This window comes from Anguilla anguilla, chromosome 11 (genome assembly GCF_013347855.1).
Source record: "Anguilla anguilla isolate fAngAng1 chromosome 11, fAngAng1.pri, whole genome shotgun sequence".
Taxonomy (NCBI): domain Eukaryota; kingdom Metazoa; phylum Chordata; class Actinopteri; order Anguilliformes; family Anguillidae; genus Anguilla; species Anguilla anguilla.
Window position 1 is genome coordinate 5,242,342 of NC_049211.1, and position 22,543 is coordinate 5,264,884.

General features: G+C 44.8%; 1 protein-coding gene across 7 annotated transcripts in view; it reads left to right on the forward strand.

The window, feature by feature from the left end:
- Positions 1-11,452: 11,452 nt before the first annotated feature.
- tafa5l (TAFA chemokine like family member 5, like) overlaps positions 11,453-22,543 on the forward strand; it is a 62,607-nt gene continuing 51,516 nt past the window's right edge. The window contains exons 1-2 of one of the 7 annotated variants that reach the window (XM_035380888.1): positions 11,453-11,501; positions 13,672-14,514. In XM_035380888.1, coding sequence (XP_035236779.1) covers positions 14,418-14,514 — 97 coding nt within the window. In that variant the 5' untranslated portion in view covers positions 11,453-11,501; positions 13,672-14,417. Of the gene's footprint in view, positions 11,502-11,864; positions 12,766-12,816; positions 13,266-13,671; positions 14,515-22,543 lie in introns of those variants that run through there. The other 6 variants (XM_035380884.1, XM_035380883.1, XM_035380886.1 and 3 more) reach the window with 6 other exon arrangements.

Genomic DNA, 22,543 nt, shown 5'->3' on the forward strand with positions numbered 1-22,543 from the left:
TTACGATTTTATGACTTTTTAGTAGCATGTAGCGTGGTGTTGGGTTCTCTTCATCATTAATGCTCCAAGGCTTTGCTGACACAAACAGGTGCGCCATTCGTTTTATGGCTGAAAATAAGTTTGTGCTTATGTAGAGGGTTGAGAAATTGGCTCAGAGTCAGTTGCATGAAAAACAGGCAACCCCTTATTTTTTTTATTAATAAACAAAGGCTGATTTACTTCATGCTATCACTAGTAGCAATGCTATTAGTTATATGCAACCTGACCAACAGGTTCTGAATAACTGGAGCTGATACACAGCCTCTGTGTTGTCTATTGCTTTGTGTACAGTGAGAAAGGGATTTTGTATGTTTATGAAACATAATAGTTGATCTGAGAATGCACGTATGAGGTCCTACGTCCCTCTTACCAGAAAGGGACACAGGACTTCTTCATCTCTGTGTTATTATCAGAACCCTGGGGTCTGGCTGGTGGCCTAACATGCTTTCCAACAATAAACGGCATAAAATACAATTTCACTATTTGTGGAATGTTTTGTAGCACGCTAGAGTTTCATACAGCTGTGCACAATAATTACATTTCCATTTAACATCAGGTCAATCTTTTCATCAATGCAGAAAATACTTACTCTGGTATTTCGAACAGTAACAACAGTAAATAATACTTCTCTCCCCTATGCATTCATCCTCTATTGATGTTCTCACAAATTATGATGTAAATTTGAATCCTAGTAAATCAGAGGAAGTACTGTGGAAAGGAATAGGGCGTAATATTCTTCTTGACTCCAAAGATTGGATTTTCACTCATTGTTCTTTTTTTTTTTGTTTTTTTTTTTTTTTAAATGAAAATGACATTTCTCCCTGCAGATGTCATGACTGTTAACGAAAAAAAAAAAACATTCATTAGCATTCAGTTCGGGGGGATGTAATTATTGACTGAGTATTAACTGAGAAAGCACCGCTATTCATAATTGGTTGTGCAAATAGGTGTAAAACAGTATTAATTAAGGCGTGCTGTTCCGTTCTTGCAAGCCACCGTATCAGAAACATGGCAGAGACCCACATCATGAGGCAGATTGAAAGGAGGACACGGTGTGCTCCGTGGGGTTCGTCCCTCCTCCGTTCGGACCCCGTGCCCCGGTGATGAACTCATTCCCAGTGGAAGTCCTTGACAAAAGCAATTTTACTGTTTTGACAAACTCTGCGGCAAATAGACGCGAGATAAGACCAGCTTATTTACTCGAGAGCCGACCTGCATATTGAAGTGGTGGGACGACGGGGACGGCGAGGACGACACGTCTCTCTCCCTTGTCTCACCCCTTGTTCTTTCTCTTTTTTTTCCCCACCACCCAATTCCTTCTTTGTCTTTCACTCTTATGCAGTAAAAACTGAAGAATGGCGGGTCTTCAGCTGGTGGTGAGGAGCACAACTGTCAACCAGTGTGCTGCACCAATCGGCTGACGTGTCGGGCGAAATAGGTCAGGAGGTAAGAGCGCTTGTCTGGCAGTCGGAGGGTTGCCGGTTCGATACCCTGCCCGGGGCATGTCGAAGTGTCCCTGAGCAAGACACCTAACCCCTAACTGCTCTGGTGAATTTGAAGCATCAGTTGTAAAGCGCTTTGGATAAAAGCGCTATATAAATACATTCCATTTACCATTTACAACAGTATCTCCAACTGCTGCGTCGCCCCAGAGGGATATTTTGAAGGCACTGCAAAAGGGTCAGTTTGGTTTGCATTGGTTCTCCTACAGCCCTGTTCCTCAAATCATGGTCCTGAAGGGCCACAAACTGCTGGTTTTCCACCCTCCCTTTACCTGGGAGTCGAATCAGGTGTGGAGGCAGTCCAGTGGTTAGACTTGGCCAATCATGAGCACTAATCGTTCAGTTAATTACCTGGGAGGAAAGAAAACTAGGACCGGATCTGGATTCAAGGCGCCAGATTTGAGTATCCCTTGTCTTGTAGTCCCCAACATCTCATTGTTTTTGTCTGTATTCTCTTCCTTGTCCTTTCTTACATTGAAATATAGAAGGTCAAAGTTTGGAAGGAGGAAATTATTTATTTGTGGCTAATCATGCCTAATGAAGCAAAGGTTGCCCAATGACTCGGCAAGTGAGCCTTTCATTGTCAAACGCTTGTCTGTCAGGAGATGACTTTGGCCTACATTTGTCCTTAACTTTAACATGAAAATAATTTCAAGAGTCGAAAAAAACAAATGCAGTTAATTCGTGATTGTTGATTGTTGAATTTGCCAAGCTTCTGTGATGCAGACGTAAAATCACGTTCGTATTTCATTGTGAGTCAGGGCGAATGTTGATTGAAATTTGTCTGAACTTCAGGGACAAGGTTTAACAAGAGAAAAAAACAGAATATTGACAGATAGTGATGGCAAACATTTTATTTATTCAGTCATAAAATTGGAATTATTGTATCTTCTTGGCTCATTATTGCTTTTATTTCTTTCATTACTCTTTATACACAATCGCTATGTGCTTTTGGGCTTACTTCGTTTTTATCCGGTTTAACCTGTTTCTGATTGCAAACGGCTTCAAAGCCAGATGGCATATGGACAGGTGGTGCCGGTCACTACTCTGAAGAATATAAAGAGTTTTTTTTTCCTTCATCACCATGGTAACATGATTCATATGAGCCTCCAGACCTTATTAAGATTACTGGTTACCCTTGTTGAGAGGCATTATGGTTCATTTATAAATAATGATAAAAAAAATATTGATGTAATCATTACTGACAACTATAGGCCCACATCATCTGACATTTATTACATTACAGACTCTCCGCAGAAAATATTGACAGTTTTCTGAGTTCCGTTATTGAAATAATTGATATTTTTCTTAATTAGACAGATATAATCTAAGATATGATGAATCTTTTAATTCATATTATCGGATTTCATAGACAAATTTTTAAATACATAACTTCCTCTTCCTGAATACATAACATAAATGAGAAATTGCTTCACATGATCCTTATATATGTGTATCAGACATAATATATATAGCAAAACAATTAAAAAATTGAAGTGTAGTGTCTACAGTATAAATATTTATTGAAAGAATAATAGCTAAGCTTTGACTAAATGTGGAATCTTGCACAAATGAATGTTATGTCTAGGTGTAAATTAGCAATAGACATGAATTTTGAACCTGAAATAAATTATAGACAAACTCATTAAAACTGACAGACAATTAGACAAGTTACAACTTCAATTTATTTATTATTTTTTAAAAACATTTTTCCTACCCAGTTTGGTACTGGTAATCACGCATATTTAGTTTCCATGATCCTATCAACGGCCTGTACAATGAACAGAGTTATATTTTAATCACAAATTCTAAATTTTGGTATAATTTCCTGCATAATGATGGGTCCAGAGGTACTTAAATGAACCATTTTAATCGACACATTTCTCATATTTTCCCCCCATACACAGAATATTATGGCAGAGGACCGACAATTCCTCAAAGATAAGTTACACCGTTGATCTAGGACGTGAATTAACTGCCAAGCCATCGCTCTTCCTGATACCTTCAATGATGTAATCATGTTTTATTGATGGCACAGCACTGTTTGTGCTCTACCATATTCCTCTTAGGTTGCCAGAGCAGTAAGCAATCCCCATCACGCTACAAAAGGGCATTCTTCCATAACGGTTCTTCCCTCATGGAATAGCTTTTATATGGCGTTCTTTTCACCGTACCACACGTAGATGTGTTCGTGAAAACGACGGGTTCTAATTGCTGCGAGGCCATTTTCAACAGTTTCTTTGCGTGATTTCTGTGGCCTAGAGATACAGAAACCCAAACGACTTGTATTTGACCGTTGCTATTTTCGTTTATCACAGCGACTCAAATGTCACAGAGTAAACAAAGACTGAAACGGGTGATTTCTGCCAGTCCCTTTTTTACGATTGGCCGCTGTGATTTATTTATTTATATATATTTTTTATTGCTTTATGTTTGCTTCCGCTTCTCTTTTAAAAAAAAAAAACTGACGACTATTATTCTATTTGCATTGGAGTCGTGCTGACGTGTAGTTGAATAATGCAGGGAAAAGGCATTATCATATTTATAACGGGCTGCACAGGGGGCCCGTCTGAGCGCCCTTTTAATCACTGCCAAATACCCCATTACATCTAACGTAATTGGAAATAGCAGGAACTCTAAGGAAGAGATGGATAGAGAAAAAGGGAGAGCCTATTTTTGTTTTTGTTCGTAATGCTGGATGGATGAAGTGTGTGCAGTGTCTCTCCAGGCACCAGAAAAGCATTTTATATTTATTTATTTATTTATTTATTGAGTAATGCTGGGAAACGAGCAATTAGAAAAAAATCGACTTTTACCGTGACTTTCACCATCGGGAGCTGTCGGGCTGCACTCCAACATTTGTGGATAGGATTTTCAGTTTCTTCCTTTTCATTTGTTCGTTTTTTTTTTGGCGTTTTCAAGCCCCGGTGCACTTGAAAAAAGGAGAGGGCGTTCCCCCCTTTCTGTCCCAGAGCCTTGTCAACACGGTTTTCCCTCCGCTGGGCCAGAAAAAGACCCGCTCCGGGTGTTTCGTCCGAGAGGCACGACTCTTGTCACACTAGAGCCGAACGGAGGGAGGAAACAATCGCAGCAATAACAGCCGTTCCACCGGGCCTGGCTGAGGACCTGTGGACTAAAACCTGTTGCAGCTGCGGATCGCTGGACTGATACGCGGTGTTACTGTGTGGTCCCTGATGACCAATACTCAGGCTTTGGTCCACTATTGGCTGCTGGTGTAGACCCACAAATACCTGCTATTGGGAGGTATACCGTCCCGCCAAGTTACACCTTGACCGGAGCGGCATGCCCCATACCTATACAGCACCGAAAGTTTGGCACTTTTCAGGGTTTCCTACAGATTATTCTTCTCCCCCACAGTCCGAGACTAGGGGTAGCTGTAAGACCCACAGACTAAAATGTGCAGTTCCTGTGGACGCTCGGACTAATACCAGGTGTTACTGCGGATCCGTAGACTAATGCTGCCTGTGGCTGAGGACCCAAAGACTGATGCTGCCTGCTGTGCAGGGCCACCCATGTAAAAAAACACTGGCTTTTCTACTACAGACCCGCAGATCGATACCGGCAGCTTCTGAGAGCCCTCATTCCCTTTTATCTTTGACCTTCAGCACAAGTCTAACCACTCACCTACAGAGAAGAGCAGTTTTCTCTCTGTGGGTCAGTTCCACTGCAGATAGCCTTAGGCTGAGCTTCAGCACGTCCCTGCAGAGCAGTGGCTCCCAGCCCTGTTCCTGGAGGTCTACCGTCCTGTAGGTTTTCACTCCCAACCCAAACAAAGCCACACCTCATTCAGCATCTAGAGTAGGGCTTTCCATATCCCTGTTCCTGGAGGTCTACCGTCCTGTAGGTTTTCACTCCCAACCCAAACAAAGCCACACCTCATTCAGCATCTAGAGCAGGGCTGCCCAACCCTGTTCCTGGAGGTCTACCGTCCTATAGGTTTTCATTTCAGTGTTGTACCTTATCGGACCTGTGTTTTGTTTGTTCCAATGACCTTCGGTATGCACTTATTATACGTCGCTTCAGATAAAAGCGTCTGCCAAATAAATGTAATGTAATTTCAACACTGTTTTGGCACACCTTATTCTACTAAGTAGGAGCTCAATGAGATCTCTAGCTGGTGAATAAGATGTGGCTTTGTAAGGGTTGGAGTGAAAACCTACAGGACAGTAGATCTCCAGGAACAGGGTTGGGGAACCCTTGCTGTTGAGCAGTGCTGCCCAATCACATGCCACGATGGGCCGAGAAAATATTCCGGTTTTCATTCCAACCAATCACTTCACCTGATAATTTCACTAATTAGCACACTTTCATCCCGCGAGTACGGCTCTAACTTACTGAAATCTGTAGGTGTGTATTGGAATGGAAACCTGCCTACTCTGCATACTGGCATGTGATTGGGCACCACTGCTGTAGGGAGGGCGTCATTGGGTGCCAGGGTGGCATCACTGGGTCCCGCCCCTTCCACCTGGAGACGCCTCCGAGGGAGCGGCCTAGGCGGGTCCGGCCCCCCTGTGACTGATACGGCGCTCGGCGAACTGGGCGTCCGTTTGGAAGACGGCGGCCATTTGGAAAACGGAGAGGCCACATAAGAGCCGTTAAACCTGCAGAGGTGGGTAACCCGGCTTCAAAGAGTAAAAAGACTGACCGTGCATTTGCTCCACCACCATGCACTAAACCAGCTGATTCTAATTGGCATAACTCTTCAGCATGATGGGAGAACTAATTAGTGTGATCAGCTGGTTTAGTGCATGGTGCTGGAGCAAATGCACGGTCAGTCTTTTCACTCTTTGAAGCCGGGTTACCCGCCTCTGTAAACCTGGCCTGGCCGATCGCCACACACGCAGTGGGTTTATCGACCCATTGTGCAGATGGCCAAACGCAGTCTCCTGAAGCTTTTTTTTTTTTTCGTTTTCTGCATTTCCCAGAATCCTCCCGCTCGCCGTTAGGCCCTTCCACTCACGTTGCCATGGCGGCAGAGTCTTAAGCGGAGGGCACTGCGTCGGTACGAGGCGTGAGGTCCGTGGGGGCCTTGTGGTTGACTTACTTCAGCTGCCTGCCATGTTCCTCAGCTCTGCGTGAGTCTCACATCCTTCTGCCTGTAATGGATCGTGTGCCTTCGCTCTGCTGTAGTCATCGTGGCCGCTTGCAGACACAGGGTAAAGGACGGCAGGCTAAGGGGTGCCTGAAAAGGAGAAGCGGCAGGCTTTTGGAACTAAAGGATTCTGAGATACGGAGAGTTAAAATGAGCGGATACTGAAATTTACATTTACAGTACAGTACAGAGAATCTAAAAACATAGGGAAATCTTTATTAGCTGTCACCTTATCTACAAGGGGTTTTAAAAAAGTCTTTCCACTTCCCATTGACTTACATCAGGGACATATTTCCAATCTCAACAATCGGTTATTTAAAATAAAAAAAAAATTAAAATGTAATTATTTAAAACCTAATCAAACTATTCCTAACAATAAACTAAAAATTATCATTTTAATTGTATCATGAGTGCCACTTTCCAATAAAAAATTGTAACATATGGGTGTGTGTTAAAGTAGCAGTTAACTGCTATATGTTTAATTGTAACTGTGGACCTTATATGTAGAAAATAACCAGTTACTGTCTGCAGAACACTCTCCACCTGCTTAAGATGTGACATCACAAATATGCGATTAGAGTGTTTTCAACTGAACATTCTAATGCTGATGTCACAATCACTGCTGGTAATGGAATGCAATGGAGTTCTAGAACACTGACTCCGTTCGAACATTCCAGGATACGCACTCTTCAAAGGGTTAAAGAAAAACCCCTGATGTGACCTGGTGTTAGATGTGAACAGTAATGCGTGGGTAGCGCTGGGTGATGGGTGTCCTTTTATGCAACACATTAATGGCATGCAAATCAGGGAGGGGGGGGCACGGGGGGTCAGTTTTGTCGTCTTCGACGGTAAATGCCAAACGCGATTGGAAAACTTCCCAGTGGACTGCTTCCGTGCGTCGCTAAACGACGGAATCTGTGTTGCTGTCAAGGTTCGGCCTCACAATAAACTTCCACGCGTACCTCCGCGTATCTTCCATGCTGTACGATATCGCCACGTGGACACGCACTTTCACCATGCCAACGGGACGAGATTGACAAGCAAACAATGTGCTTGTTGGCCTTTGAGAATCTTCTTCTGTGAACACGTGTAAACATGAGGTTTTTTTCTTTTTAAGTACAAGATGTCCAAAGCACCAAAATCACTCTCAAAGGCTTTCACGTTTATTAGATAGTCAACATACTTCTGGCTCTTATGGGATTAGTCACAGATCTTAGGCGCAGATCTTTGCTTGTTAAAGGTACGCAGATGTTTAGCTCACATACTATAAGACAGAGGTATTGGCTGCCTCTGTGGGCTGAAAGCAGAGTTGCTGTGTCATCTCTCTCTCTCTCTTACTCTCTCTTCATCTCTCTCTCTCTCTCTCTCTCTCTCTCTTACTCTCTCTCCATCTCTCTCTCTCTCTCTCTCAATGTGCAACTGCACAACACTTTCTGTCCTATACACTTCTTGAAGATCATTTTTTTCTTCTTCTTCTTCTTCTTCAATCGGATACGAATTTGAAGCAGACACACGTGTGATCCCCATAACCCGAATTTATGCGCTACACCGGGGTCTAACCCCGATAGCTGAGGCAATCCCCGAGCACTACGCGTGCACATTTAAACCACGTAATAGAAGCAAAAACACCGTGTGTGTGTGTGCATACTGAAGACAGGCTGCCCTACACTCTTATTTTCCGCTCGTTATATATATTCGAAAAAAATATATTCCAGCAGCAACCGTCTGTGGCGGGAGGGACGTCCCGAGCGGTTTGGAGAGGGTGAACGAGGGTGAGCGCAGCGGGTTCGGGAATTCCGGGAATAATTTCGTGGACGGACGCTCTTCCCCGGCCAACATCAGACGATTCCGTCCGTTCCTCGCCATCTGCTCCACCAGCTGTTCGGCCCCCCCCCGAACCCTTAGCGTTCTCCTGTTCGGGCTACCGCGACCCTTTTACAACCGTCGTTACCATAGATACGACGCCTTAAATTCGTCCGCAACTCTCCTAAGGCCTAACAAGCCTTTCGCTCGCACACTCCACCCACTAAAGAGACACCCCCCTTTTTTTTTTTTTTTTTTTTTTCCCCCCACACCTCCATTTACAAGCTGCCGGTGTCTTGTTATTGTGAAAAGTTTATTTGTGAAACGCCGCCTTCTGTCGCGTTTGCCGTTTAACTTTCTTCTTAACTTCAGATTACTGCACACCATATGCCAGTCTTTATCCCCGGTGCCGTGTTCCGCCCGTAAACAGTGTTAATTCAACTCTAAACAGAGTTTATACGAGTCTGCTGTGGCCATACTGGGTTCTTATAAAGCCTGTAAGGGTTGATTTAGCTCTGAACATTTTGAGGAAGACGAATTCAAATCTTTGAACATTGCTCAGAGGCGTACTCACAGTTTGCGTTTGTAGGCGTCCTCTCGAATTTGATTTATTGAAAACGCCCCCATTGGCAATTTAAATGATAAAACTAGAAAATGGCGCTCAGTGGAGCGCACACCTCTGCCAACAACTTTGCAATTGTCAAGATATGCCAGTTCCACATGTTGGATATTCATCAAAAGTTAATAATTTCTTCTGTGCCCGTCACACCAGGAGATGCATGCATTTTCATGACTGCATCTCAAGGCCAGCGTGAGATCTGCCTGTTTAAATTCTAGCCACTCTTTTAGTCTGAATTTAAGCAGCGCTATACTTATCCCGCAGCCCATTTGTTTGAACGGGGCAGTAATGTAGGGTTTGTCTCTTCCGCTTGATGACAGGCACACAATGTTTCATGGCATTATGTGACTCCCTTCAGAAGTTATACACCTTTTTGTGAGAAGCCACGCCCATTGCCACACCCCCACACCCCCCCCCCCCCCCCCTTTTTTTTTGGGCAATCAGAGTAAAAAGTACATCAGCTTTTTTTTGCCCTGTGACCATCCTTTCCACAAAGTTTTGTGGTATTACACGAATCCGTTCAGAGGTTACATGCGTTTTTGGGAGAAGCCATGCCCACTGCCATGTACCACTTGGGCTAATTGGTGTGAAAAGTTAATGAGTTCTTCCTCGCCACCTCATCAACCATGCTACAAGGTTTTGTTGCTTCGTGTGAATCCATTAGGGAAGTTATGTGCCTATTTGTGAAAAGCCCACGGGCCCCTTTGGCCAATTGGTGTGAAAAGTTAATCAGTTCAAGGGGCGTCATAGCTCAGGAGGTAAGACCGATTGTCTGGCAGTCAGAGGGTTGCCGGTTCAAATCCCGCCCTGGGCGTGTCGAAGTGTCCTTGAGCAAGACACCTAACCCCTAATTGCTCTGGCGAATGAGAGGCATCAATTGTAAAGCGCTTTGGATAAAAGCGCTATATAAATGCAGTCCATTTACCATTTAGTTCTTCCTTATCCCATGACCAACCTTTCCACAAAGCTTCATGAAGTTCCATTCGTAACATTTGGAGATATACTGCCAACAAACAAAAAGATGGACAGGCAAAATGGGGGGAAAAACATAACTGTCAGCTCTGTCGGTGGAGGTAACCACATAACAGTAAGTTGAGAAAGGAGTTGGATGGCTGAGTCCATCAGTAATAACAGTCAATAGAGGTAAGAGTCCGTCAGTAATAACAGTCAATAAGGGCAAGAGAAAAAGGTAGCAACAAATAACAAGATAGCAGAAGGACAGGGAAAATGAGCTAAAGTAAACTTACTGAAAAGCAAACAGAAGTAACTCCAGGAACCCACACTTGACAGGGTGATGGAGGAAACAAAAAAAAAAAACAGAAAAAGGAAACAAAGGTCTTTAGCAGGTGTGTCAAATTCCTGTCCTGGTGGGCTGCAGTGTCTGCTGGTTTTCAGTGCATTTCAGTATGAGTGATTAAGTATTTGATTGGCTAAATCGTCAACACATCTTCTTCTCAAAGCCTTAATTGGCTCCTAATTGAAAGGAAGCCACAAATACCTGCTTGTCCCGCAGCCCTCCAGGACTGGAGTTTGACACCCCTGGTCTATAGGAAAACCAAACTGTAATAGCCAATTGGATTTCCCCTCTTTACAAAATAAGCTCAACCAACTACCACACACTGAAGCCTAACCAATGCCCCAACCAGGGATAACCACACAAGGGCAGTTCTCTGCTCAGTCCATGAGCTGTACAGTGATTATGCACAACAGAATATACAACAGCAGCACGTCACAAGACCATTGTTAATTAACCTTACAAATTATTATTATTATTGGTAGTAGTAGTAGTAGTGGTCACAGTAGTTGCTGATGCTGTTGTTGTTGTTGTAGTAGTGGGATTATGTTTCTAATAATTATGCTGATTATTACTATTCAATTGTAGTAATTGTGCCAGATATGGGTCCTTACAAAATAAATAAATAAAAGGAAAGTTTTATTTTTATTTGTGTTTTTTAATATTTGAGTACCTTGAGTAGGTACATGGAAAAGTACTGGATAGACCTACAGTATGAAGTAAGGACTGCAAGAGACATGACTTGTTATGTATATTTAGTAGCAACTCTAGTTTGATCTGCCACAGTAAGCTACAATTACTGTCAGCAATAGTAATGTGTTAATGATTTCACATCATGGTTCAGAATGCTGGCTTGTAAAGCGTGGGTTTAGTGCTTCATACTGTAGGACTTCAAATGCACAGATGAAATATAGCTGGAAATATATCATGGATGTGTATGTGCAGGTGCATGTGCAGACTGACTCCCCTTCCGCAGAATAGAGAACTTACAGGAAATGTGCTTTGCCTCAAATCCGTTTTTTTTTTCCTTACCTCCTTTAGAGTCTAACAGTACCCACGAAGGGCACTGTATTCATGCAGAAGCCACTCTACCTGATTTGTTTCTGTGACCATCCAACACCAATGTAATGGGTAAGTTGCAAGTTAATTAATTAATTCTGCACATAGGCCTTGGCCAAGCAAATAAATAAGTGTGACATGTGGCCCATAGGGTTGTCATAGGCTACTATATTCTGGAAATATGGATGTGTGTGAAGTGCCATGTGGATGGGTCACTTACTAACATTCAAATGGCTTTTTGAAAACAAACAAACAAATAAATAAATAAATATAAACCCTTATAACGCCTTCAAATTGACATAGCCAGTATCCCACAATGGGTTAGATGCAGGTGACACATTTCACACACTTTTTACGCGTCACTTGGTCCTCCTCCTCCCTTTTCTTAGCTTATGTCTGTAACGGATAGAAGGGGGCACTCTTGTCAGAAAAAAAACCTTGTCCCTCGGCGCGCTAGACCAGGCTATAAACATTCCGCTGCCGCAGCACCCCTGTCCCTCTCCCCCGCCTCTCTTCCTGTCGCGCGCGCAGTAGTCGGGCAGCTTAGTTTTGGCTCGGTTAATAAGATGCTTTCTTCGGGAGTGGATAATTGCGGATACTCTGGCGCCGTACCACGTCGAATACCAGCTTCCTCCTTACGCTGAAAAATCGGGCCAGTATGAAATATCGCTATCTCTTCTGAAAGAGAGATACGGAGAAAGACAGAGGAGAGAGAGAGAGTGAAAGAGAGATACGGAGAGAGAGAGAGAGAGAGAGAGAGAGAGAGAGAGAGAGATTCGCGAACAACAGGCACCTGCAGTTTGAGGATACACTTGATTATTGCACTGGACTTCGGGAAAAGGGGCAATAAACCGAAGAAATAACATCACAGACTCAAGAACAGGAAGGGGGTCTGCTAACGATTCAATAGTGTCATACGGCGAACGGGAACGCGCGCTGTGATGCGGGTGCTGCGTGGCTCTGTTCGGTAGAGGTCGGAACGCCGAGCCGCGTCTGATTACCCTGCTTCTTCGCAGTCTGCATACATACCAAACCCCTACGTAATGGCAGTGATAGCAACAAGACCGTGTTAGTGCGATGGAAAAAATAAAGATATGAACGAACGCATCGAATCCACGCGTAGAACGTAAGTGCAACTGCGCATTTAGTCGAAGTACGTCGGGTGGCAGTTGGTGGGCACAGAGGCGCTCCTGTTGCATTCCGCCGAGGTCCTGGCTGCATAAACCAGAAACTTCTGTAGCGAAGCCGGAATATTATCTGTTTTCCCGCGCTATTAATTTGGCATCTGCGAGATGAAGTAATGTGATTACCAAAAAGACCGCGCGGCAGACGAAGGGTGAGCTTCCCATCTCTGAATCAAGGCTGTGTTAAACGGTGTGAAACATGGTCCCGGCACTCTGTTGCCATGACTCGAGTCGCAGGGGGGGGTCGGGAAAATAAGATAGCCTACGTGCCTAGTCTGGCTAATGAAAGCCCGTAAACTACAATTTCAGGTTTGAAAGTATTGGGAGGTTCCAGTTTTGTATTCTGAACGGGGCTCTACAATGCTCCCATTTTAGGAGCAAATGCTCTTGAAAATTTATGTGTGCTAACTGGGGAAAAAATTATAATTTAGGAGCACATCTACTAATTGGGATAGATTAGTCTTCCCCCCCAAAAATTTAAATTTAGGAGCACATGTGCTCCTTGGGGAAAATGTTAGCGTAGAGCCGCGGTGGACATGTTCATCTTATTGCCCCAACAGGCTTTTTTTAATGTCCTGCGTTGTCTTGAAGTCAGCTGCTTGTGTCTGTTTACACTGGGCATAGCTCAGTTGTTAACTTGATACACTGGAATGTAAGCATTATTTTCTAGTGATCTTGCCTGTACAAAACCAGACGCATTTGCAATTCTAATGCAACGCTATAACCTGCGAATGTGCTCTTGTGTCGTCGTAATACCCTGCGCTGCAACCGTAGCCCGTCTTTTGAAAAACTTAAAGATAAGCCCCCCTTATTTTTTTTAAAAGCTAGAGTTAGCTAGACTCCCAGGGAGCATATAAAGGTTTGGCAATGTGCTTTCATTTCGTCATTGACATTTACAGGAGCTAAATATAAATTCCAGGACATTTTCATATTCTGCAAATGTACGCGTCTCAGTTTTTTCCCCCGCTGTTTGCAGGATAGTAAGCCCCACGATGGCTAGGCTTATGTGTCGCCTTGGAAATATGCTATTAATTTACTTGGTTTTCTCTGTTTTCGAGGTGAAGGCAGGGCTGGTGATGTGAGATGAGTGGATTCGGAGTAGTGCTGGATCGCTGGAGGAGACTGATCCCGGGAGCACAGCACCGAGAGGCAGACGAGGCTCACCTTTCGCGCTTGACAGTGCCGGAGCTCGGACTGGCTTCTTGGAGCCGCCGCGGCTCCTCTACCTGTGGTCACGGCTAGTACTGGGATACCTTTATTCACTTTCTCCGTCTGATCTGGGATGCTACTTCTGACTTTTGACGAGGACTATTTCTAGAGCATTTCGTCCGACCGTCAACAACATTAGCACTATAGGCTACGCATGTGGCTATTTTGTTGTGAACTGCAGTTAAGCCAAAAAGAACAGCGCGAGACGTGCTGCGTATTTTCAGCGCTAAACAGTCGCGAATAAATCGTGTTTCGGGACAAAGTGCAGTTCAAAAGAGGAAGACAGCGAACCGTTTTACATTAACTACACGCCCTGTTTCCTTTTTTGTTTATCTTCTCGTTATTTTTTTCGAGATCTTTTTTTCTCGCTAGTTTGTTTTTAAGGGTATTTACTAAATGGATGCGAATAAGCGACCAGAACACTTGTCCCCCAGTTGAACGGAATTATACTGTGCATCCCCATCATCGATAACTTCTGATCTGCGGGTTCGTTGTAGTTTGTGTGTTCACTTCACATTTGCCTTGAAGGGTTCTTTTCACCCACTACTGGTAAGCAGCGGGGCAGCTGCGGGATTATTCACCGGGACTGAGGAGGATGCAGGCCGGAATGAGGACGCTATGTGCGGGCAGCGGTGCGTCACTGTGCTGTCTGCTTCTGCTGTGGGTGATATACTCCCACCTTCTGAGAGAAGGCAAGTACCTGAGACCGTTATTTATGATGCCCGTACTGCACATTTTGGGGGTGGGAGGGTGGGTTCGGGGAGTGTAGTGCTTTGGGTAGAAGCCCTGCGAACTGCCCCTCAAACTGCGGAAGGCGTTGTCTTTTTTTGCTTTTCAAACGAAGTTCGATAAATGGTCATACAAAATGTTCTCTGTTTTTTTTTTTTTTGTAAACTCGATTTCCCTCAGACAAGCATAACTGTCGATAAGAGAGAATGCACAATTGTGCCATTAAACTAATTGTGGGGTGCACTTAACCCCATTTGTGCTGCCGTGTCACTCCTCGAGGAGGAAAGAAGTGTCGAAAAGGACTGTACTGCTATTTTAAAATACCCTGCCAAGGCCATTAAGTCACACTTAACAGGATAACTACCTTGTATAATAGGTATAGGCTACAAATGATTGAAATCACAAATTAAACGGGCCAGATGTTTTACTTTTGGACAGAAGGACGCCAGGACTTCTTTACTCTAGTATTTAACCGTCTAGTGACTGCAAGGTGCATCAATGCATTAATATGAAAACGTTCATTTCAGCACCTCGTTGTATTTCGGAAAACATTAATTTATTGAAACATGAAGTAGCTAACTGAATTCGAAATCATACCTTATAAACCGCAAACGCGTTTGAAAGAAGCAGACATCGGACGGATGCTTCCTGCCTTGTGATTTGGGAGGGGGAGCCCTGATGTCGGCCGCGCGCTGCTGCGGAGCGAGACCGCCACTGAGCAAGAAAACCGGCGCGCGGGGGCATTGGAGCAGGTGTTATTATGGACGGGTCCCCTAACTGCGGCAGGGCTTTTTAGGTTCTCTTGATTGACAGTTGCTGCAAGGAGCGTTTCCCCTGCAGTTGTTTTTTTCCCCCTCCTCCTTTTGAGCCGAGTGTGACATTTCCCTCGAATAACAATCACGGCGCACTTTGTGGTAAATGTGAGCAGTTTTTCATGCAGTCAAAGTAAATGTCATATGCAGTGTGGGCATGTGTTCGCTTCAACCCTGCACGAACAAAACTCACTTCGAAGCCTGAGCGACCCTTACGAGGCTTCTCTACCATTTTCATCTGAGCCTGATCTAGCCCACTGCGTACAGCGGCTCGTAGTACTCGCCTGTGGTAGACACTACGTGCTCAAAAAAAATAAAAAATAAATAATAGATTTGAGCGCTAACGTCTGATGAGGATTCCGCCACGGAATACCATAAACTCCTCCTTCTGGCTATGTGTACAACAAGCTTGTTCCAGCTCTCTGCTGGCAATAGTCGCTATATGAACGTTACATCCCGTCACCCAAAGGAATGCATACCTCCCGTGATCCCTCCGCTTGACAGCGTGCTTTATGGGAACTCGGCCAAACGCCGGTACCTACTTCGGCTGTTTGATTACACCCGTGTATGCCTCCGTCCCTTGTTTTTGCGTTTTATTTGGAAGCGAGTCGCGTGTAGTTAGGAGGAATACGAGGCAGCCATTGTGTGGACTTCGTCAACTTTTCCAGAATTGGATTTTCAACTGGGCTGGGATTATAATCTGTTCATCACTCACGGCTTGGGTTACTGCAGTTGAGCATTTAAATGAACATAATTTTTTTTTTTTATTACCCATAGTGCACAGAGGGGGAGGAACTGAATATTTTAAGGAAGGGAAGATCTGATTAGAATACTTTATTAAGTGAGCCATCAAAGAGCTGGTAAATCGGGCTCTGATAATGGAATTCATATCTCCCTTAATTAACATAGTGTTTTCACCCCTTGTATCTGTGGCGGGCATTTTCTGCTAGTATGAACACTGACATGTCCACTGGCCTGTGTATTAAATGATTTCACCTTTCATCTTTAATTATTTTTTTAAGTGTGGAAATCAACTCTTTCTTATGGTTTCAACCTTTATTTTCTTGTGTTGGAAGTAATACACAGGAACTGTATTTACAAAGCAGTGTTTTTTCTGTATTATTCAGCAATAATAATAATAATAACAACAACAATAATAATAATAATAATTTTATGTAGTACTATTCTTGAAACCAAGTTTAATAGGTGCTCCACAAAAATTTGTTTAAAATAAGCTATTTAAAACAGAACAAAAGGGATTAAATAAATGCATATAAAACCTGAAGGTGAATAAATAGAAATGCATATAAAATATACTGGAAAATAGAACATTCAATAAAAAGCCTGTCCAAAAAAAACAGTTTTTTAATACGAGACTCAAAAGAAGTTCCTGGACTGAGTTTCTCAAGCAAGGCGTTCTGGGAGTTCGTGGGCCCTAATAGCAAAAGGCCAAGGCGTGTGGTACTCTCAGAAAGCGCTCGGTGTCGGGTTATGTTTGGATCTGGGTCACGGGGAAAGAACAGTGCGTTCGCTCCGGTCTAAAGCCTGCTGGAAAAAGGTCAGACACAGACAGATAGGGGAAGTCTCGGGGCTCGAGCCGGGCTCGTGAAAGGGCACTGGTCGCCGAGCAACCCCGACTTCCCCCCTGTACGCCGCATTCCGAACGGCAGGGGCTGCCCAACTCTGCTCCTGGAGATCTACCGTCCTGTAGGGTTTCACTCCCCAAACCCTAACAAAGCCACACCTCATTCAGCAGCTAGAGCAGGGCTGCCCAACTCTGTTCCTGGAGATCTACCGTCCTGTAGGGTTTTCACCCCCAAACCCTAACAAAGCCACACCTCATTCAGCAGCTAGAGTAGGGCTGCCCAACTCTGTTCCTGGAGATCTACCATCCTGTAGGGTTTTCACCCCCAAACCCTAACAAAGCCACACCTCATTCAACAGCTAGAGCAGGGCTGCCCAACACTGCTCCTGGAGATCTACCGTCCTGTAGGGTTTTCACCCCCAAACCCTAACAAAGCCACACCTCATTCAACAGCTAGAGCAGGGCTGCCCAACACTGTTCCTGGAGTTCGACCATCCAGTAGGGTTTTACCCCCAACCTTGAAAAAGCACACCTCATTCAACAGCTAGAGTAGGGCTGCCCAACTCTGTTCCTGGAGATCTACTGTCCTGTAGGGTTTTCACCCCCAAACCCTAACAAAGCCACACCTCATTCAACAGCTAGAGCAGAGCTGCCCAACTCTGTTCCTGGAGATCTACCGTCCAGTAGGGTTTCACTCCCAACAAAGCCACACCTCATTCAACAGCTAGAGCAGAGCTGTCCAACTCTGTTCCTGTAGATCTACCGTCCAGTAGGGTTTCACTCCCAACAAAGCCACACCTCATTCAACAGCTAGAGCAGAGCTGCTCAACACTGTTCCTGGAGATCTACCGTCCTGTAGGTTTTCATCTCCAACCCTAACAAAACCACACCTCATTCAACAGCTAGAGCAGAGCTGCCCAACACTGTTCCTGGAGATCTACCGTCCTGTAGGTTTTCACCCCCAAACCCTAACAAAGCCACACCTCTTTCAACAGCTAGAGCAGGGCTGTCAAACTCTGTACCTGGAGATCTAACATCCAGTAGGGTTTCACTCCCAACAAAGCCACACCTCATTCAACAGCTAGGGAAATCGCTGAGCTGCTTGCTAGTAGAATCAGGTGTGTCAAATTAGGGTTGAAATGACAACCTACAGGAGGATGGTAGATCTCCAGGAACAGGGTTGGGCAGCCCAGCCTAAAAAAAGGCATCATGTTTTGGGGCTGGAGATGAAACATTGGTGGTTGGGGGCGGGGTGTGTGTGTGTGTGTGTGGGGGTGGGGTGTGTGTTGACGAGCTGACGAGTGCTGAGGCTTCCTTGTGAGGCAGAGAGGAGTTTACACCCCTCCACTCCAAGGTCTCTCACAAACGCTCCCCAAGCATACCTCTTTATTGCATGTTAGAGAGAACGGATGACCCCACGGATGTGTGGCTGTGTGTGCTTGTGTGTGTGTGTGTGTGTGTGTGCATTTATGTGTATGCGTGTGTCTGGGTGTGTGTGTGTTTTTGTGTGTGCGTGAGTGTGTGTGTGCGTTTATGTGTGTGTGTGCGTGTGTGTGTTTGTGTGTGTGCGTGTGTGTGTGTGTGTGTGGGTGTCTGGGTGTGTCTGTGTGTGTGTTTGTGTGTGTGCGTTTGTGTGTGTTTGCGTGTGTTTGTGTGTGCGTGCCTGGGTGTGTGTGTGTGCGTGTGTGTCTGGGTGTGTCTGTGTGTGTGTTTTTGTGTGTGTTTGCATGTGTTTGTGTGTGCGTGCCTGGGTGTGTCTGTCTGTCTGTGTGTGTGTGTGTGTGTGTGTGTGTGTTTGCGTGTGTTTGTGTGTGATTGTGTGTGTTTGTGTGTGTGTGTCTGGGTGCGTCTATGTGTGTGTGTGTGTTTCGTACTCATACACACAGTATTTGTTGGCTGGACGGCTCACGCGCTGGCTGTAATTCTAATCGAGTGGCCGGCTGAAGTTGCTGAGCAGTTAGCTGGCTTCACGGTGGAATGGTGATTGCCCTGAGAAAGTACCCTTGAAAGTTTCTTAGATCCAGTGCCATAAAAGTCTGATTGATTTATTGAACCTTTGACCTTCTGCCAGCTCACCACTGTTAGCCACTTACACAGAGCCCTCGGGGACAAGACCTCAGCCTTGACCTGAGCGAAACAGTGACCCCCTTCCCAACAACTCATCAGGACCCGGGTCCTGATAGCTTTTCTTTTTAACAGCGCAAAGAAGGCTTGTTTAATGGTCATACAGTATCCTGGCCATGGCTAATTGATGAGATTGAGAGGTGTGCTTGTGCGTCTGTCTGGGACGAAGGTAAGCTTTTGGGGACAGCTTTAGCACTTCAGCGCGTCTACGAGTGCGGTTTAATTAATGTGGCCCTTCAGCTGAAGTCATTACAGGTGCTCTTCCGTCCTGAACACAGAGCTGATTGGATTGAACCGATTCTAGTTCTAATGCAGAGAAGCAAATGCTGGACGGGACTGTATTCGGTTTGCACAGTTCTGCCACCGAAGCGAATGAACAATTTTACATTCACAGGTCCTATTGTGGAGGGTGCCCAGCACTGGCAGAGCACGCCATGTTTATGTGACAGGCACAGACAGACTGGTTTTGTTCTGTTGGTAATGCGCTTGGCACAAAGCAACGATGCCGTTGTTGCGTGATTTGTTAACGGGAAATGGAAACCTCACTGCTGTACTCTCCTCTCCAAGACTAGAATATCCAGGATATTAAGTTAAACAAGTTGATTTGAACCCATTTAAGGTGTGAGATCACTAAACATGTGATTGGAATGTTCTCAACTGAACATTCTAATGCTGATGTAACGATCAGTGCTGGTAACTGAATGCAACAGAGTTTTAGAACACTGGCTTAGAATTTTTAGGAAAAAAAATCCAAAAAACCCATTCTTCGAAGGGTTAAATCCATGGGGATGAACACAGGCACATCCATTAACTGAAACTGGAAAGGAAAGTTTGGTCTGAAAAAGGTTGCATTCCAATGATATTTGCACACAAAAAAAATCACACACCCAGAAAATATCTACCGCAGTTTCTGCCATCAGAATTGTGTGTGTGCACGAGCTTCTGCGTGTACTTCTGTGTGTATGTGCGCGTGCGAGCGTGTGCACACTTGTGCATGTGTGTGTGTGTGTGTGTGCGAGCGTGCGCGCTTGTGTGTGCGTGTACTTGCGTGCGCGTGCTTATGCGTGCGTTATAACCACGCCTGCATTACCTCAGCTGGCCACCCTGCTCGTCCCCGCCTGCCCGTCCGCTCGTTCTCTGGCCGCCTCGCTCGTCCCCGCCTGCCCGCCCGCCCGTTCTCTGGCCGCTCCGCTCGTCCCCGCCCGCCCCTGCTCGTTCTCTGGCCGCTCTCCACGAGGGGGAAATGTCCCGGGCCCAGCGGCCGTGAATCGCGCGGTGACAGCTCTCCCACAATGCCGCGCCATCCGTCACCGCGGCGACAGGAAATCAAAGCGCAGTTGCCTGTCCGCTCATGCCATTGGGCGGCGGCCATGGCAGATGGATGGCCTGCCAGCGCTCCCAACACTGCCTGTTTATTTAACAATAAATTTGGAAATGGCAGGATTTCCACTGTGGCTGCTACAGTCCTGCGCCCAGCCCCCAACAGACCCCCTCCTCCCCCGCATCCCCCCCCCCCCCACACACACACACACACACACACACACACACACACACACACCCAATACCCTCTGCAATTGCTGTGCACGTGGATCAGACACTGAAAACCTCATTACAGGTTTGTCGGGAGTGAGAAAGGTGTGTTTTGACGACGTATGATTGTAATGCCGCTGTTAGGATCAGCTCCAATGTGCCTTTAACCCTTTGGAGACCAAGTTTTTTGTAATGTTTATTTTCAAAATTCTAAGCAAGCGTTCTTGTTGAATTGCACTCAGTTACCAGTAGTGATTGTTACATCAGCATTAGAATGTTCAGTCAAGAGCATTCTAATCACATTTAAACCTTAAAGGGTTAACTTTGAGATTGCTGAAATCGACAAAGGATATAGCTTGAGAAGAAAAGAATGGAACATTTTCATGAGTGTCAGTGTTTGAGTGTCACTCAAAATTCAAGGCAAATTGCATAACTGTTAAATTTAGACGAGGCATAAATTACAGAATGGTCGACCGCACCGAGAATAAGTAGATAAGTATTATCCAGCAGAACTGCATTGAACTGAATTTGTGGTCTTTATGAATAAACGTGTGTTCGCACAATACTCAATACTAGGGTATATGAAACTTGCATCTTCAAATATTTCAGAAAAAAGTAGAAATAGACTTGGAGGGAAAACAGATATGTATCCTTATGAGCTAAAAGGGAACGGTTTCAATGTTATGGGGTCAGCGATAGTTTGGGTGTCCTTCAAGCCCAAACAGGTCTCTTAACTCCCAGGTAACCCTTGTTCTGTGGTTACCACAGCAACTAAAATTAGAAGAAGAGTAGCTGAGATTAAATTAAGGGGAAATGCGTGCCTTGCTGGAAAGGAGGAGGGAGAAATGTTTTGGAAGGAGAGAGAAATTTGAAACTGCAGTTTCTGCCTGAATGCTGAGGAGCGTGGGGAATTATTATTATTATTATTATTATTTTTTTTTTAGGAGCATGTTTATGATCGTGACCTTTGTCATAAATTCAGCGAAACTACCACTCCTGCCACAGTCGGTAATGAAGCTATAAAACACAAGGAATGTTTATGGAAAAAAATGAAAAGGTTTTTAAGAAAAAATCCATTTTGATGCATGAGAGCTCATATTTCACGGCTCCCTGAAGATGAGTTTTGTGTCTGCCGTATACTGCTTAGTCATAGACTCTGTCCTTCTTTCTGGTTCGACAGTATTCTTGCGGTGGAAATATGTCAGAGAGAGAGAGACAAAGATATTGAGCATATTATCGTGGCATTTATTTTTCTAGACAGATCGTAAAATGAAAGATGCTATCCTTGGGTTATCTTATTACTTATCCTGGGGTTGTTTTATTCTGTCCTGGGCTTATTTTTGGTCATCGCTGAATACTGAATAACGGTCATTGCATTTCGAAGGACGTGACAGAGCCTGGGGTTTTCAGAAGTGGTTCGTATGTATGAGAGCATCGATTTCATCGCCGGCGTTTTGTATGCACGAGTATGTTTATGGAAAGGTACAATGGGCCCGCTCAATAGACATTTTCCTGCTTATCGTCATGGTAATGGGAGAGATCAAGAGGGATCACATCTTTGTCCTGTGTACCCCAGTGATGGGCAAACCAAAGCTGCTCCTGTTTTCGAGGAGGTAGGACAATGCCGTTGTACCCTTGAGCAAGGTACCTAACCTGCACTGCTTCAGCGAATATTTCCGGTTGTATGAATGGATGCAATGCTATGTGAAAGTTGTGCAAGGCACTCTGGATGAGAGCATCTGATGAATGCCTGTGGTGTAATGTAATGTATGAAGTTCCTGCCGCCCCAGGGGTGGCCTGTTTTCGAGGAGACACATTTCTTGTACACCTCGCCAAAGAGCCGTTTGTGCAAGGAAAGATGCTGATCTTATCGGTCATTGAGACCAAGGGGTAGAATGTTGGGGACGAACTGCTAACTGCTTTTTTTTTTGTTGTTTTTGT